At 36.0% G+C, this 19,601-nt stretch overlaps 1 protein-coding gene across 4 annotated transcripts in view; it reads right to left on the reverse strand.

Annotated features, from left to right (window-relative positions):
- RPS6KC1 (ribosomal protein S6 kinase C1) overlaps positions 1-19,601 on the reverse strand; it is a 124,352-nt gene that overhangs the window by 69,356 nt on the left and 35,395 nt on the right. For 3 of the 4 annotated variants that reach the window (XM_069459345.1, XM_069459346.1, XM_069459344.1), the window contains one exon: positions 19,064-19,426. The exons of the other annotated variant lie outside the window; for it this stretch is intronic. In XM_069459345.1, the coding sequence (XP_069315446.1) occupies positions 19,064-19,426 (363 nt within the window). The remainder of the gene's footprint in view (positions 1-19,063; positions 19,427-19,601) is intronic. 4 annotated transcript variants of the gene reach the window in all.

The following is a 19,601-nucleotide window of genomic DNA, read 5'->3' on the forward strand; positions in this document are numbered from 1 at the left end:
ATTTTTAACCATTTTAAATACTTGACTAAGATATAGCATTTCATCTGAAGAAAGGATTCCATGGCTGAAAATCAAAAAGTCTGAAAACCAGTGAACTACATGATCACTAAGGCTCCTTTCATAAACACTATTCTATAATATTTTATACCATTCATGATTCATTTTTATCAAAGCACTTAATACATAGTGCTATTTTTATAATTCATTCTATGCATCTTCTGAATGAAAATAACCAAAAAGCAAGTATCACATAGTAGAAAGTGCCCTGGATTATATTCCAGAAACCCTGATTGGTTATATGAATTTTCGCTCTACCTCTCACTAGTCATGTGACCTATGATAAGTTATCTTACCTCTGTGAACCTCTTACCTCTGTGAACCTCTACCTCTAATGATTGTGAAGATTAAAGGAGACAACACACATAAAAGGTACTACAATGGAGTGAGTCATATAGGAAGAACTACATCGTAAAGCTTTTTAACCTTGGTTTTCCTGTCAAAATCAAATTCTACAAAATAATGTTTTCTGGTTTGCTGAACTGAGGTGAACTGAATTATAGTAAAGCAGATGTTTTCCCCCAAAAGACTACTAGTGGAAACCTCTTCTTATTTCTGTCTGGAACAACATCTTCTCCTGCTTCTTCTGGGAAATGCCTCTTTCTCCTCCCCTTCGTACCCTTCTGCCCCTCATCACCAGCTGGTTTCAATGAAAGCTGCTACCTTGTTTTAGATCTCAGTCCCTCTAATCACCAAGGTCTAGTTAGCCATGGAATCCTACCCTCCTGGCCACAGTTGGGAGTGGGGAGGCACAACACAAACTGGACTTGCTCTGTCATTGAAACTGAAATAAGAGGAGTGGGAAATGCCAGCAGCCAGTTTCTGCCGATGCAAAACAAAACAAAACAAAACAATCAAAGAAGGAATTTGACACAGAGAGAAGCAGATATGGTAGGGAGGGAAGGAGAGGGGAGTGAGGAGGGAAGGAAAGAAGGAAAAGAAGGGAAGGAAGGGAAGGAAGCTCTAGTCTCCGATTTCATGTGAACCAACTTTCTCCTAGTGCTACTTGGGTCCCTAACTTCAGCTGAAGCTACATTCCTGTCCTCCTTTGCCTAAGGCAGTTCAAATTTGGATTTTGGCAAAGGCAAACCAAAGAATCCTGACTGAATACAAACCCCAGACAAAAACTGCAACCAAGATGGGATTGTAATTGCTAAATAATTTTCCTTTTACAGCTTTCACATTACTAGTCCATCTCTCTCTCTCCTTCATAAGGAACTCACAAAGATAACTGGTCTTGGTGGGGGGAGAAACATGTCTGTTGCTTTTTAATTGTGGAACAGTATACATTAACTCTTCAACTCCTCAAACCTCAATTAAAATGTCAGTGTGCCCCTACCTCTGTCCTTAAGATTTACTTACTTTCTAAACTCAAAGTTTTAGAGAGCTTTTCTACCCAGGTGAAAAATAGCTGTAATTTGTAAAAAATCACCTAAATATCTATAACATGCTTTGAAGATAAAATGTGCCAAATAACTAACAGCTATTCATTATTTCTATGCATTACTTGTTTACAGTTTTTGGAATCTGCTATTCCCATTATCATTAGCTCTTCTTACTTCAGGTTATGCCTTTCAAGCCCTAATTTAAATCTCCATTTAAAATTTTTGATTCACCTTCGGCTCAACTCTAGTAAAAACTGCAGAAATTGGCCGGGCGTGGTGGCTCACGCCTGTAATCCTAGCACTCTGGGAGGCCGAGGTGGGCAGATCGTTTGAGCTCAGGAGTTCGAGACCAGCCTGAGCAAGAGCGACACCCCATCTCTACTAAAAATAGAAAGAAATTATATGGACAGCTAAAAATATATATAGAAAAAATTAGCCGGGCATGGTGGTGCATGCCTGTAGTCCCAGCTACTCGGGAGGCTGAGACAGGAGGATCGCTTGAGCTCAGGAGTTTGAGGTTGCTGTGAGCTCGGCTGACGCCACGGCACTCACTCTAGCCTGGACAACAGAGTGAGACTCTGTCTCAAAAAAAAAAAAAAAAACTGCAGAAATTTACTTTTTAATTCAGTGTATTTAAGCTTCAACAAAGCTTCAAAATGTATTTTGTTCAAAAAATCTACTTACCTGATGAAATAATTTGAAATTCAAAAATGCCAAGATTATGGAACACCTAGTTAAAGCTAGAGTTAAACCCATATTTTGTAATCAAATCCCTGTTTTTTAAACTTTTGGTTTTTCTGTTGCTTTCTAGGCAGTTTCCATAGTAACAGAGAAACAAGAACCGGAAGCCAGCAGTTGAAATGGACTCCTGCTGGTGACGGTGGTTCCGCTTCCATGGAAACTACAATGAAGTGATGGAAATACTGGAAGGCTTTTTAAATGTAACCATATATATACAATGATTCCTTCCTTATCAGCCCCTTAAAAGGAGGTCACAACCACTGCTTATCAATAGCAGCCAAGGGCGAAAACCACCTCTTGCAGATTTTTGCTGCTGAATACTCACTGAGGTTTGCGAGTACCAGAAATAAAAGGTAAATCTATAGATTTCCAGGAAAATTCTAACTGATCAAATTATTGATAAATGTGACTTTAACAGATTGTAATTGATGAAAACATGTTTAATTACTCTAGCCTCCTTGGTTTCTTATCTTGTTCTTCATTTTAAAACACACACACAGTCCACAATGATTATTATTCAAGAAAAACTAGGCAACTAGAATCAATCTTCAACCCTGTATTAGGCCTTGCAGCTCTTACGTCTTCAGCAATATAGCCAGGTAGACTCTTAAATGCTTTCCAAAGTGGATACATACTTTACACTCTACCTAAAGATAAACCAATACCTTCAATGAGTTTCTCTACATTTCTGTTCATCATTCAATACAGCAAGAATTTCCACTGAACTTTGTCATTCAAAAAAGAAAAACTCCTCCCATTGTTTAATAACCTTTATGTCAAAGAGTTGCAGTGTATCATAAAAGATGTCTTATGTGGATTGTGACAATCTGTATTTCTTTACTTTTCATAATTAAGAAAATTAACGCGAAGGGATGTGAAACATTTTTCTCAGTTACACAGTTAACATAGCAGCCTGAACCTAAACCAGGTCTTACATCATACTTCAGGGTACTTGCCATTATACTAACTAAGCTACCTTTCAATACAAATAAAAGTGCCATCACTGAATCTGAATTTGATTATGGTACTGTTTCTGAGTAGAACAAGAAAAATACAGAGTACAGGACAAGTACAGGTGAGTATGGGAATAAAGATACAGAAAAAATAAACGTAAGAATTTTGAGAAAGGTACCTGTCAGGCAACACAGCAGAGTAGAACCAGAATGGAAAGAGACCCAAGATGACAAACACACACACAGGAAAATTAGGGCTACAAAGAGGTATATTTCATGCTGTGTAAAAGAGAACGGGCCTTTCTGAGAAAAACTGGTATCCCAAGCATCTCTGGTACCCAAGGATTTATTTGGAAAACAAGCCTTCTCTCATTTACCCATTTTAAAAAAAGAAAAAAAATCAAGGGGTATTTTTATTCATGGAACTAAGGCAAATCAGCTCCATAACCTAAAATAAAAAGTAGTTCTTCGAATTCTGCTATTCTACCCTTCGTCTCTAAAAAGAATATAGCTAATGCCCTCAGCATCTGTTCAACAAAAGAACAGCAATGTTGAAGGCAGAACTAGCCAATTTAGACTTCTTGCAAAACAATATATCTATATTTGTATCTCATGGGAAATTTTAAGGAATCTTTAAGGGTATTTTGACTATATTTGATTTTTGACATAGACACAGAACTGAATCCCCACATAAGACTCTACTTAGTCCTGTCTTATTTCTTATCTCTGTTTGTGCCACAAATACTCTCTACTATAGGCTCTTTACCATTGTGCTTCAAGCATGCTTCGTTTCATTCAGCTTTATCACATTAGAAAGAACATTCAAATCAATCTGGGTTTGCTGGACTGAGTTTTTGTTTGTTGTTGCTTTCTTTATTTTTACAACTTTAGTCACATAAAAGTATACTCCTGTTTGAAATGGCCTTGGTAGTTATGGTTTTTTTTTTTAAATGCTGATTTATTATATTTAATGGTGTTTTGTTCTTTACAGGTATAGCCTACCATTTCCGCCTTATGCTCAGTGTTCTGACAACAAAAGGCAACCTTGAGAAGAACAGTAACTTTATGGTTTCACAGGTCTACTACGACTCTGAAGCCAGAGGCCTTTCCATGTATAATGTGGACTGGTCAGTGAGGGAAATCTGCTTCCCACTTGCATTTAGCCAACCTCCTATTAATGTTCTCTCAAAACTAAAGGTTATGTGACCCTTAGAAGTTCAAGGAGTCATCACAGAATAGTAAAAGCAAAAGTCATAACAATATTCATGCACAGGCATTGCCTCGATTATGATTGCTTTCAATGCTGTTTAGCAGTTTTCCTACTATCACTGAATGAAAACTTGTACATCATTAGATCATAAAGTGTTAAACACCTCCAGAGACAGCCTTCTCTTAGGCTCAACAATTTCTTTCCATTCCCTAATCTACTTTTCTTTGTTTCGTAATTTTAAAAGAGAGTGTCCAAAAGACTTATTATTTACTCCCTTCAAAATAACATTAGCTGGCCAATCTTTTAGTAGTAATAAACTCGTGTCCAAATAATAATAGCAGTCTCCTAAATTTCCCTTATGGGCTAACGGCAAATGGCGTCTAAAAGATTAAGATAAAAAGATTAAAAACAGTTAATGAGAGATATTGAAGGAAAAGAAACAAAGAATTGGAACCAAGAAGCTAAAATTTTGTCTTATAAGATGGAATAAAAATAAGGGAAAATTTGGAAATGAAATTCCACAAGAATTTTTTTATCTGTCATACTGGTCAAAATGGAAATTCCCTCAATCCCCAAAAAGGCTTTTGCTCATTCTTTCACCAGCTGTAAGAGATATCTTCTTCTTAAAGAGAAGTAGCAACCAGACATGGTGGCTCAAGCCTGTAATCCCAGCACTTTGGGAGGCTGAGGCAGGACGATCACTTGAGCCTCGGTGTCTGAGGCTGCACTAAGCTATGATCACACCACTGCACTCCAGCTTAGGAGACACAAGACTCCTTCTCAAAAAAAAAAAAAAAAGAAAAAGACAGAGAGAGAGAGAGAGAGAGAGAGAGAGAAGTAGCGAATCCATGGAAGAAACTATAGTCCAACAATTGTTTTCTTGATGCCATGATACTGATTCACATGTTTTTCCCTTTGAGATGACATAAAGTGATCAACACAATTACTGACTATGAGCAGTTTATTCTTCTCAATCCTAGAAGTCTCATAGACTCCTTTAATGCATCCCTACCTTAAAAATTAAATTGACTTAGTGTATATCAGAATTAGAATAGACTTCATTCCACCTTTCTTCAGACTGCATTAACATGAAGATACATATTTTCACATTTAAAGAAGTCAAAGAATGTATCAAGCAATATGCTCAGAGCATATCACATGTGAGGTCAATTTTAGAATAACAAAGAAAATCCTCCCCAGCAATCAACTTTCTTTTAGTAAGCGACTAGAGTGGCTCCCTATCACTTATTCCTACCCTTCCTACCCTCTTCAGGAGAGATGCCTAATAGTTACTGAGTTATGTATTATGTTCCAGGCACATGGACATTTCAATGTTTATAGTCATCTCAGCATTGTCATAGAACATTGTATGTAGAAAACCTTCAATAAAATTTTGTTCAACAGATAAGTAAACGAATTACTTCCCACTACTATTACAAGGTCTGACAACAATACCTTAATGCATACAGATGCCTCAATTACCTCTTTCTATAACTTGGTGCCTTTCTGTAACTTAAACAATAATTACATAAAATGCATGTCAGGGAAGGTATGTATAATTACTGTCTTCATCATCTGTGTAGCTGAAATACACACAAAAGGAATACAGAAGAACACAGTTCAAAAGCAGCATGAGTGGACTAAAAAAGAGAATCTACCTTTCATTTAATTTTATAAAAATTGTCATAACTGTATCAATGAGAGAAATATAGCACAGATATTCTAATTACAAACCACTGTGTAAACAGAATGAAGTCTACAAACTACCTTTTTATTGCTTGACAGTTACAATTTTGAAAGATGTGTTTCTTAGTTTGTAAAGGGACAATGTGCACAATGACCTGGTTACTACTCATATGAAACCCACTTTGAGACCACTAATGGCAACACAGGAAGCTTCTGAAAAAAGCAGATTTACAGTTTCAATACTTCCTAAGAGGGAACAGATAAGCTGAGCTTCTGTGAAATTTATGTCTTAAAGTTTAATGATAAAGATATAACAAGCTATAAGTTATATAAAACTGTATAATTCCAAGTAATTACAAAATAATAATTAAACCTTTCTCAAGGTGCCTAAGAACCTGTTAGTATTAAAATAACAAGTTTTCCATTTAGGGCTTTTTTTGGTTTCATTTTGTTGACATTAAAAATAATCATAGATATCTACATTTCTTCTGATCAGAATCAAGGATTTTTCAGTAACCACAGGGATTGAACCAGCCCTCTCAATTAAATGTTTTTAGACTGTGTTGCTAAAGATATAAAAATGTGGCGATACTGATGACAGAGATCATCTAATAAAAAAACCCTTCGAGAATCCTCATCTATCTCTCTGCTTTTGCTGCAGAGCAGCTGTGCCTCACAGATTCACATGAATGAAAATATTTAGATGAGAAACCACCCACTTAGCTTATTTTCCATATGACTTTCCTGTAATTATTTTGTAAACTGTTCACACAACAATACATAAAAACATCTGCAAAAACAGGTAATTAATGTGTCAAGCCAAACTAATGCATTTTTTATGGTGTCCATGCTTCGTCAACTGTAATTATAACTCTTTTTTAAGCAAATGATGATGTGTTTGTTGCAATGTGCAAGTGGTTATTTTAGATGCTCTGTTTACTGTTCATACAATCTGAATATAAAACTCCACAGCTACTTTACCCAACATCAATGCTTTACCTAGCTTTCTGCTGAAGCAGGAAAGTGGCTCTCTTTTCCAAGCTATAATTTCCAGTAAACATTTTTGTCATTAAAACATGAAACTCTCAACACAAAAGTTGAGACCAAAATAGCCAACAATTCAAGAAGCATATGCCAGCAAACTACTGATCTAGACCTTCTTCCTTCAGTTGTAACCCTGTGGGAAATTCAGCACTTATGCCCAACAGGCTACAGTAGGCTAAGCCTCCTGAGCATCAACAGAAGTTTAAAGGTTCATCATTGTTTAATGATATATCCATTCCATCTAGACCCACCAAACATACATCCTTGACGTGACAAATGAAGAACCAAATCCTTCCCAGAATATACTTTATCCCACTTGAGTTCTGACTGCATGAGATTAGCATCACAATCATTATTACTATTAATGAACAATAACTAATATGGTAAACCAATAATCATTACGAGATTAGCATTCCTGAAGGCCCAAGATAAGTAATATCTAAAGTTCTGTTTCCTGAGCTAACAAAGTTTAAGACTAAGGAAGAACCACAGCCTTATACTATTTTTCCAGAATTCCTTCCCCTCTTTTTTTTAGAAGGACAATTTTTAAAATGTCTATGGTGACAATTTGTAGTACAGAAAAACCTTGATAATATAGAACTCTTAGGTGACAAGTTTTTGTTTGTTTTCAAAATCATATTTTTTAGAGATAGGAGAGAATTAGCCCTTAAAGATCCAACCTTATTTAACTCTTTATTTTGATACAAATCTTTATAAACTGACCTACTCCATTCCCAAGTAGAATATACTAAAAATTGATTTAACTTTGCTTCCCTGAATATTAGTTATTAGTTGCGATATGCTATAGGTATCTGTCTACCCCATTGTTTCCACAAAGATCAGAAAAGTATTGTAACAAATCAAACGAGAGTTTCCCAGCTGCCAAGCCTCGGTTTTAGGTCAAATGCTTATTCAGGGGAACTTGTGGGTGGGTCTGATCAAAATAGAACAGAGCCCTAGTTCCAAGGGTGCTGGACTGGGAAACACATCACTAAGACATGGAAACCGAAAAATACAGAGGTTATTCGTTATTCATTAAGGGTAAAACTCAAACACAGGATCAGATAAGCAAGAGGTCTCAATACTGAGTTATACTTCTTACACAGCTACAAATATAAATGTAATAATGCATTTCATTAATGCTATTTAAAATGGCTTAAATCTATACATTGTCAAACTTTCATGAAATATATTAGTGTCTTTATGGAGTGTTTCTATACCAGACAGGAGGCATTTTAAACATATTTGATATTTTTGGAAGCTACCTGATTGAATATTGGCAGTTTACTACACAATTTTTACAATTCAACTTATTTATCACCTCCTCCAGGAAGCCTTCCTATGGGCTTTCTCCTTCCCCCTGGGCAGATGCTCATTTATATGACCCATAGAATCACTCTCTCATTCAAAAATAATTATAGAGAATTTCCTATGTACCTGACACTATCCCAGAAGATACAATGGTTAGTAAGAAAATGCCTTGTCTTCAAAGACATTACAGGTAAATGAAGATATATTCATTCAATAAATAATTGCACAAACAATAATTTCACTGTAGGCTGGGCATGGTGGCTCACACTTGGAATCCTAACACTCTGGAAGGCCAAGGCAGGAGGATTGCTTGGGGTCAAGAGTTCGAGACCAGCCTGAGAAACAGGAAGACCTTATCTCTACCAAAAATAAAAAAAAAAAAAATTAGCCGGGGCATGGTGGCACGTGCTTATAGTCCCAGCTACTCCGAAGGCTGAGGCAGGAGGATAGCTTGAGCCAAGGAGTCTGAGGCTGCAGTGAGCTATGATGACACCACTGCATTCTACCCAGGGCAACAGAATGAGACTCTGTCTCAAAAATAAATAAGTTAATTCACTGTAAACAGCATGCAATGAAAACAAAGGCCAGGATACCTATGCTGATCTCAGTAGAAGTGAGGAAAGGCTTTCTTGAGGAAATGCCACTGAAATTCAGGTGTGACGAACAAAGAGCACTCCAAGCAGAGCACAGATCCTACATGGGAAGGAAGGACCTTGGTGCCTTCCATGAGGTAAAAGAAGGCCACTGTGGCTAAAGAAGAGTAAGTGAAGAGAAGTGATTCAAGATGAGCCTGGAAAGCGAGACAGAAGCCAAACTACACATAGCCTTGTAGGCCACAATACTCGGGAAGTTATCCTAGAAGCAATGGGTTTTTCATGCAAGGAAGTGACATGGTTAGATTCCATTCTTAAAAAAAATCACTCAGGCAGGAAAAAATGGGATTAGAATCAAACAATAATAGAAATGGTAAAACCAATTATTAATTTTTTGTAAGAGATGCTAGAAGGTAGGACTTTCAGATTGTCAGAATTAGAAGTTGAGTAAACCTCTTTCCAGATAAAACCAGACATAATTATCAAAATGACTCTGAAAATTGACTGGAAATATTTTAAAAATTTGAGAAATATTTATATAAGAAAAAGTGTAGAACTTCAGTAAGAGAAACAAAGGTCTGTGGTGTTTTAATGAGGGGCTACTCCTACCTGCCCCGACAGCATGGTGGGATAGTAGGTGTGAGGACTTCCTTCCTATTGCTGGAGGGGTCTCACCTGAATTGGATCTCCACTGAAAAGCTGCACGCCAGGGGAAATGTTGAAATCAACAGCAAGCAATGACAAACAACAGACAAGCCAAAATTTAACAGGGAAATCTAGGAAATAAGACAACCAACCACGGGGCTTTGATGAGTCCCCACACATTCCTACAATCTTAAAGTGGTACCCATGCACAGAAGAGATTGTAGAGGGCCCAAGCTATCTACTCATCCCTGGTGAACGGAAGGTCTTGCACGAGCAGAGAGTAAAAGCCAGTGCAGACTTGTAAACTCCCTGACCTTTGAACACATCCCCTAACCCACACAAAGATTCTCTCAACAAATGGTGGAAGTCTCACTGGCTCACCCTGTTTAAGCACAACCTCCGAACAATCATTGGCTGACCACCAAACAAAAAAACAGCAACAACCACCACTAACCCTGGGGGGTGGGGAGGAGGTAGCATCTAGAGTTGCTATTAATACATTATCTAAAATGCCAAGTTTTCAACAACAAAAAATAAGACATGCAAAGAAACAGCAAAACTGGCCCATACACAGAAGGGGGAAAAAAAGCAGTAAATAAAAGCTGTCTCTGAGTAGACTCAGATGTAAATCATAGTACACAAAGACTTCAAAATAACTATTATAAATATGTTGAAAGAACCAAAAGAAATCATATTTAAGGAATTAAAGTACAAAGACAATAATAAAATAAACAATAAAGAGACAGAAATTATTATATAAATCAAATAGAAATTCTGGAGTTTAAAAGTACATAATAGCAGAATGAGTTGCCAGGAAAAAGAATCAGCAAACTTGAAGATAGTAATAGATGAGTAGACATTATCTACTCTGAATGAAAATAAGTAATAAAAAAGATCAGGGGGCCGGGCGCGGTGGCTCACGCCTGTAATCCTAGCACTCTGGGAGGCCGAGGCGGGTGGATCGCTCAAGGTCAGGAGTTCAAGACCAGCCTGAGCAAGAGCGAGACCCCGTCTCTACTAAAAAAAATAGAAAGAAATTATATGGACAACTAAAAATATATATAGAAAAATTAGCCGGGCATGGTGGCGCATGCCTGTAGTCCCAGCTACTCGGGAGGCTGAGGCGGTAGGATCGCTTAAGCCGAGGAGTCTGAGGTTGCTGTGAGCTAAGCTGACGCCACGGCACTCACTCTAGCCTGGGCAACAAAGTGAGACTCTGTCTCAAAAAAAAAAAAAAAAAAAAAAAAAGATCAGGAAACAAAAAATGAATGAAAGCCTAAACAACACCTGTGAAAACCATCAAGCACACTAACTTATACATAATTCAGTCCAAGAAACACAGGAGAGAGAAAAATATAAACCAAAAAAATATTTAAAGAAATAACTGGTGAAAACTTCCCAAATTTGATGAACACTGACCTACACATCTAAGTAGGTTAATAAATACTAAAGATACAACTAATGCCAAGAATGATAAACTCAAAATCCATACCAAGACACATATTAGCCAAAAGCAATAAAAGAAAAACAATGCTTATCATAGGTTGGAATCTCAAAAGATTAACAACTGACTTATTACCAGAAAATGGAAGCCAAAAGGCAATTGGATGACATACTTAAAATGCTGAAAGGGAGGAAAAAAAACTCGTCAACCAAGATTCTGATATCCAGCAAAACTATAAGAAATGAAAGTAAAATAAAACATTCCCAGATAAGCAAAGATTGAGAGTATTTGTTGCTAGCAGACTTGACAAACAAGAAATACTTTTAAAAGAGGAAATGACATTAGAAAGTAACTCAAATCCAACTGAAAAAATAAAGAGAGCAAGTAAAGAAAATTACTTGGGTAAATATAAGACAATATAAATAACTTTTGGCTGGGCATGGTGGCTCACACCTGTAATCTTAGCACTCTGGGAGGCCGAGGCGGGCGGACTGTTTGAGCTCAGGAGTTCGAGACCAGCCTGAGCAAGAGTGAGACCCCGTCTCTACTAAAAATAGAAAGAAATCATATGGACAGCTAAAAATATATATAGAAAAATGAGCTGGACATGGTGGCGCATGCCTGTAGTCCCAGCTAAATGGGAGGCTGAGGCAGGAGGATCGCTTGAGCCCTGGAGTTTGAGGTTGCTGTGAGCTAAGCTGATGCCACGGCACTCTAGCTCAGGCTACAGAGCGAGACTCTGTCTCAAAAAAAAAAAAAGAGAAAAGAAAAGAAAAGAAAAGAGAAGAGCAACTCTCACCTTTTCTTCTCCTGCCCCTTCTCTGCAGACTGCTGCAGAAAAAAAAAAAAAAAAAAATTTAAATAAAATAAAACAAAAAGCAACTCTTTTCATTTGTGAACACGAAGAATAGAGAATCTAAAGATTTCTCTCTGAACCTATGAAACAGTTCCTTCTGAGTTCACTGCATTAACAATAGCTTTCTCCTGTTAACATGCACTTCCTATAACAACCAAAGAATGGAAAAAGCAGACTGCTTATGAGAAAAGAAAGAAGGAAGACTAAGTAGCACATTTAAATCATTTCAAATTTTTATTTTTAAAAATCTCAATTTTACTGCTTTCAAATGTTTTCTTCTAGTCAGTTTCAAAAGTTAAAATCTGAAAAATTCTCAACTAAGGCAATTCATTAAATTATAGTGAAGAGTACATTTTATCTTACAACAAAAAAGGCTGTGGAGTATTTTCATAGTAGAAATACCCTGAATGTGTTTAATACTGCTTTTCTTTGAAAAGTAAGATCTCATGTTCCAGACAGATGGACAGAAGGCTCATACTTCATCGAGCAGTTCTCTTTTCCAACTACATTACAATGAAAAACAAAATACACAAGAGAGTCCAAAAGGCACAACTGGGTTCAAACTTAAGATGAAAACCCTTGTGGCAAGTGGGATTTATACAAGGGATGCAAGAGTGGTTCAACATAAGAAAATCAATGTAATTAAGAGAACAAAGGAGGACAAAAAATGTGATCATTTCAATTGATGCAGAAAAAGCATGCCAGAATCCAAAACTCTTTTATGAGAAAAACATCCAGAAAACTATGAACAGAAGGGAACTTTTTCAACATGATAAGAGGCATTTATGAAAAACCAATAGCTAACATCATGCTTAATGGTAAGACTGAAATCTTTCCCCCTAAGAACAGGAACAAGACAAGGATGCCTGCTTTCCCAGTGTTCTTGAACATTAGACTGGAAGTTCTTGCCAGAGCATTAGACAAGAAAAAGAAATAAAGGGCATCCAAATTGAAAAGGAAGAAGTAAACCCATCTCTATTCTCAGATACCATGATCCTATACAGTCATCCCTCAGCATCCACAGGGGACTGGTTCCAGGACCCCTGAGTACCAAAATCTGTGGATACTCAAGCCCCTTATGTAAAAGGGTGCAGTAATCTGCATATAACCTACGCACATCCTCCTGTATACTTTAAATCATCTCTAGATTACTTATAATACCTAATACAATGTAAATGCTGTGTTAATAGTTATACTTTTTTATTCATATTGTTTTTTATTGTCATTCCGTTATGTTTTACTGGGTTTTTATTTCCCAAATATATTTGATCCACAGTTGGTTGAATCTGCAGTTGGTTAAATCCGCAGGTATGAAATCTATGGATACAGAGAGCTGACTATATATATAAACCCCAAAGAATCCACACACACAAAAAAAAAAAAACACTACTAGAGCTAGTCAACAAATTCAGTAAGTTGCTAGGTACAAGATCAACACACAAAAATCAGTTGTATACCAGAATGAACAAGTCAAAAAGAAAATTAAGCAAACAATTCCATTTACAACAGCATTTAAAAAAATAAAATACCTAGGAATAAATTTAACCAGAAGTAAAAGACTTACAAACTGAAAACTACAAATCATTGCTAAATTACAGAAGATCTAAATAAATGGAAAGACATCCTGCATTCATAGGTTGGAAGGCTTAATATTGTCAAGACAACAATACTCCTTCAAATTTATAGAGGTAATGCAATCCCAATCAAAATTCCGACTGCCTTTTTTGTAGAAATGGAAAAGCTGATTCCCAAATTTATACAAAATTGCAAAGCACCCTAAACCATCAAAACAACATTGAAAAAGAAGAACAACGTTCTCAAAATAAAACAAAACAAAAAAAAAATAGGAGGCAATGCGTTAGAAGGCAAAAGGATCATACCACCATTGCCCATTAAAAATATAGCTTTTGGTTTTGCTAGCCTTATATTATAATGTACTTTGTACCAAACTGGGCAATCACTTAATAAAGTGAACTAAAAATACTTTCATATCACCTTCTGAATTAATAAACACTATAAATAAGCCAATAAATTTTATTTTTGGAGTTACATATTTTCACTTCTAAAATTCAGCAAGTAGAAATAATAATGTAACTTGCTTCCTTTATCAAAACTAGAGTTACTACCTTTCTCATATATTCATCTATTTCCAAAGCAAACAAGTTTATCCTTTGGGTTTCCTAATATTTGAGCAACTCTTATTCATAGAATAAATCAAAGCTCCAAGTTGCACACAAGGTCATAGTTTTTGAAACATGTCTGGATAACCCTGAGAGCCTAACACACATCTGCCCAGGGAGAGAGTAAACTATGAAAAATGGCTTGGTGTTGCTTATTATATCACATACAAGAATGGAAATGGTGGAAGATTGTCTACATCTCTTCGGTGAGTATTAACACTCGAAATAGTCGCACTGGCCAAAAACAGAAACAAAATTTTCAAAGAAAAATTAGATATCAGCAACATCCAGGAACTAATTCATAATATATGCAGGAGATGAGAAGGAAGAGAACAGAAGGGAACGGAAGAGAGAAGGTGAAAGGAGACAGGAGGGAAAGGGAGGAAAGAATAAGAATGAGGAAGGCAGGAGAGAAGAGTGGAGGATTAGAACAGCGTGGTATCAGCAACAAGTTAAGTGAAAACCAACAGGTATGGCTAGGGCAACAAATCTATCATATTTTCAACAAGATACATACTACATAATCATGGGCCTTATTAACATGCTATATAGAGTTGACAGAAACATCTCATTTTGAAGGGCCATCACTCACTTTTATTTTATATTTTTAGAAGAAAAATATTTTATATTCCCTACACAGTACCTGGTACATACAAGTAATAAATGCATGTTGAATGATCAACTGGATGGATACATGGTTGAATGAACAAACAGACAAACAAAATGGGTAGAAGGAAAATAATGAATAGTCAAAATAAAGAAATTTCTCAAATATTTGATAATGGAGATTTGTCGCCTCTCCATTTTAAAGTTAATCCAATTAGGGGGGAGAGTGTGAGAAGTAGCATAGTATAGTGGGAAGAAGACAAGATTTAGACTCAGAAACACCTAGATTAAAATTCTGGCTTAACTCTTACCGGCATGTGTCCTTGAGCAAATTGCTTAATTTATACAAGTCTTCATTTCCTCCACCTGTAAAATGGGGATCACAATATCTACCTTACTAAGACCGCAAACCAGCACTTTTGGCACCTGGAATAAACTACACAAAACCAGCTCTCGAATCAACTCTGTAATTCATAATGTAGCCCACAGATGGGTGTTACTAACAATGCTCGCCATCTGGTAGCTTCCTGTTTTAAATAATTATTCTTGCTAACTAGGTGCCAAGCTTTTAGAATCATTATATTAAATGTTTGCACCCTCTAAATTTTGGTGTCCTTAGACAAAGCCCAGTATGATCAGCCACAGTTCAACTTATGAGGTAGTTCTACAGATTAAAAATAACATCAGAAAAATACCTTGCATGATGATAGGCATGTAATAAATTGTTGATATGTAAACATTTCATTAATACCCTTATGTAATCCATTTGCCACTCTATATTGTCACAACTATTCCAATAAGCCCAAACTGAGAGTAGAGATTAATCATATCAACCACGCCCGTTAATACAGAAATAAGGACATGAAAGGATGATGTGTAACCGCAACATTCTTTTCAAAAATTCAACTGATTCCTTTGACCTTGACTTTGGATTTTCTCTCTTAAATGTTTAAAAATCTGAGAATTTAGAAGAACAGATAGAACCTTCATTTCAAGAGCCATTCCTAGAAGGGAATAAATGAAATGTCAGATTCAAAAAGAGAATTCAAAGTTCCCACTATCGGGGTATGCTTGTTCTCTGCTGCACGGGCAAACAGAACCGCTGCTATTGTGTTTCGCATCTGGTCTCAGATGTGGAAACGACAGTTAAGTAAGAAAAAAATCAAGCCATCTTTATCAGATCTACTAACAACCCAGATAATCTCCTTTAGGATGAAATAGTTTAATAATGAAATAACAAAATTTGTCAACCCTGTATAAAGCACTCCTACTTAGTTCTGAAAGATTATTTTCTCTGGATTAGCAGATATCCAGAAACAATTATTTTATTACAAGGCATGCCAATCCAACCCAGGGTCACAGGAACAACTGTTACAAAAGAGGTAAATTTAAATGATTTATAGGTATTACTGGTTATAGTGATGTTTCAATAACAATTTTGTCACAATAGAACAAACTTTTCCCAAGGAAGCCTCTCTTCTGAGCATAAATGTCAAATCAAGTTCACAAGCTAGAGCTCCCAATTACCCCACAAATTAAAGCATAATGTCTACATGTTTGTTAGGTGGTGACTAGTATGCTTTTAAATAGAATCCATGGACTGGAAGCACTGTGCTGACCTTATATCAAATGTACAACCGTGAGGACTAAACAGAGGCTCTTATAGACATTGGTTAAAAATTAGAATTCTATGATTGTGATTCCTATGGTTTGTCTGAACAAAAATTGATCACATTATGAATAACGAATAAAAGACTAAAAGCAATTTAGTCAATTATTAACTTTTTAGATTTGATGGCACATGAGCAACAAAAACCAATTCCAGAGTAGGAATGGATATTGTGGTTTTAAAAGACGTACATTAAATAGGTGAAATATATTAAAGTGGTTACATTGTTTAAGACAGAGGTCTAGTAGGTTTGGTATCAAGTTCTAGTGGAAAAATAATCCACCACCATAATAAGTAAAGTAACTAATCAAATGATATATATTCTTTGTTATTTGCTGATATGCACCTATAATTCTCATTTTGAAGCAAAGATTTTTATTTTCTGGTGCCATCAAGTGGTAACATTTTGAAATGTTCTAAGATTAAATGTAAATAACTTTTAGACAGAAAAATGTTACACTGATGTGTTTTATCTATGCCAATTGAACACCAGTGATATTTTAGTACATAATTATCTGAAAAGAAAAGGGAAATATCAGAGAAGATATTTTGCAACTCATTCCCATTTATACTCCCAACTCAAATGACAGTTGAGGCAAAGAAGAAAAATGAGTAGAGCTTTAAGACCAGAATGGTCCACTAGCCAACAAACAAACAAACAAAAACCCAACAGACTTTGAAAGCATTTGATAAACAAAATTAGGATCAAAATGACCTATCAATCAAACCATGAAAACAAGAGAATTCAAAAGTAGTTTCTCAACTAGAAACCTTAAAAGTGATAGCTAAAATTATATAACCATACCAAGACAAAAAAAATTAATGGGAAATGATTATTAGAATCAATTATTTGAAACTGTGTCAACAGATTCCAAATGGTTATATCAGCAACTTCAATATGACAATTAAAAAAAGACCAAAAACCAAAAAACACCAAAAAAAAAAACCCCCACAAGATTCCAACTCCTCTTATTGCTACTCACACAAAACATTAAAAGCTGTTTGTTTCCCCAGGCCCACCAAAATAGGTATCGATTGCAAAATCTGAATTTCCAGTTAAAGATGGCAACTTGAACACATTTATTTAGCTATGCTCCTTCCTGAAACTCTATTAACATGACAGTAAAATAATTTTTTTAAGGTAAAAGCCCACAAGGACAAAGACTAAGAGAGAACACAACAGCATAAAAATTTCAGAAGCTAGAAAGTAGATCGATGAGAGGTTACTAACTTAGGAGCTACATCTACCTGTCCCATATCACCTCCATTAATTAGTTGAGAATTTACTACAACTAACAAAGAACAGAATAGTAGGCAAATCCAAGAATCTTTTAAGTTATTAATTTAAAAGCTCATTCAGTTTGTCTCTTTAGGTCATCAAGAGTAAACGCACTATAACCACTATGGAGAACAGTATGGAGGTTCCTCAAAAACCTAAAAATAGAACAATCGTATGACGCAGCAATCCCACTACTAGTTATATAGATCCAAAAGAAAGGAAATCAGTATATTGAAAAGATATCTGCACTCCCATATTTACTGCAGCACTCCTCACAAATAGCCAAGATTTGGAATCAATCTAAGGGTCCATCAACAGATGAATGGATAAAGAAATTGTGGTACATATACACAATGGAATACTATGCAGCCACAAAAAAGGATGAAATCCTGCAACAACATGGATGGAACTGGAGAACATCATGTTAAGTGAAATAAACCAAACACAGAAAGACAAATCTCACATGTTCTCATTCATATGTGGGAGCAAATTTTAATAACAATTGATCTCATGGAGACAGAGAGTAGAATGATGGTTACCAGAGGCTGGGAAGGGTAGCAGGGAAGAGGGGATAAAGTAGGAATGGTTAATAGGTGCAAAAATGTAGTTAGATAGAATGAACCATATTTGATAGCATAACAAAGTGACTATAATCAACAATGAGTTAGGGCAGCGGTCCCCAACCTTTTGGCACCAGGGAAGTTTCATGAAAGACAATTTTTCCACGGACCGGGGTTGGATAGGGTAGGGTGTTGTGGGTTGGAGGAGGGAGGTATGAAGCTCAGGTGGTAATGGGTGGTCCGGTACCAGGCCACAGCCTGGGGGTTGGTGACTGCAGAGTTAGGGTATACTTTAAAATAACTAAAAGAGTGGAATTGGAATGTTGCTAACACAAAGAAATGATAAATGCCTGAGGTCATGGATACTACAACTGCCCTGATCTGATTAATTCACATTGTGTGCCTCTATCAGAACATCACACGTGCCCTATAAAGATATACAACTATTATGTACCCATAATGATTAAAAATTTTTTTTAAAAAGAGCAAGTACATTACAGAATCTCTGTGGATTACTCTTGAAGGAGGTGAAAGAGGGTAAACAATGTAATCAAGTCAGAAAAAACATTATTGTTCATATAAGAGACTTAGATACCTGTTGAGTTTTTTAATCCTGCTTTTGTAAATTAATTGATCAAAGTAGAGAGTTAAGTACCTCTGATAATGACTAATATTCTCATGTAACTAAAAGTATATCTCCATACACAGGTCATTTAAGCTTCAGTATTTCCTCATTTTCAGTTTTGTTTTTATATGGGATTATACAGAAGATACATGTATACACTTTTTTCCAAATACCAACATAAGAACATAACAAAATATATTAATACAGATAAAATTGTACCTTGAACACCTTCTAGGAGTAAATCAACTCCTTTCCTGTAAAAATCAGAAGCAGCTTCATAGTCGTCTTCTTCTTCCTTTTTTAAAGCCAACTTTATTAATTCTCCTGCTTTCTCCAAATAATCTCTCTTGCCAAGTTTGGATCTTAAGCTGCCAGGAAAGAGGCTACGACTTTCCCGTTCTTCTTCTATTTTGTTCTGTTCACTGTCAGAAGCAACAGCCCCTAGTGCTGAAGAATCCGAAGAAAGAGTGAGACCAAAAGTTCTAATGGGAGAATTTTGATTGGAAGCCATTCCATCATCTAACTCAGCAACAGAATCCACATCAACAGTAAGAGATATCAGATCACTGTCACTGGAGAAGCCTAGAAATATGATCACAATAGTAAACAGATATTAAATTGAGAATCAGCCAAAAGAATACAAATCTTGCTAATTATTCATTTTTCATATTATCCAAATCGATTAGGACAGTTGTAATTTACTGATGGAAGCCAGTGTCTAACAATTTGTTTCAGCTTACTCCATGCACTTTTGCAC

This window comes from Eulemur rufifrons, chromosome 27 (genome assembly GCF_041146395.1).
Source record: "Eulemur rufifrons isolate Redbay chromosome 27, OSU_ERuf_1, whole genome shotgun sequence".
Taxonomy (NCBI): Eukaryota; Metazoa; Chordata; class Mammalia; order Primates; family Lemuridae; genus Eulemur; species Eulemur rufifrons.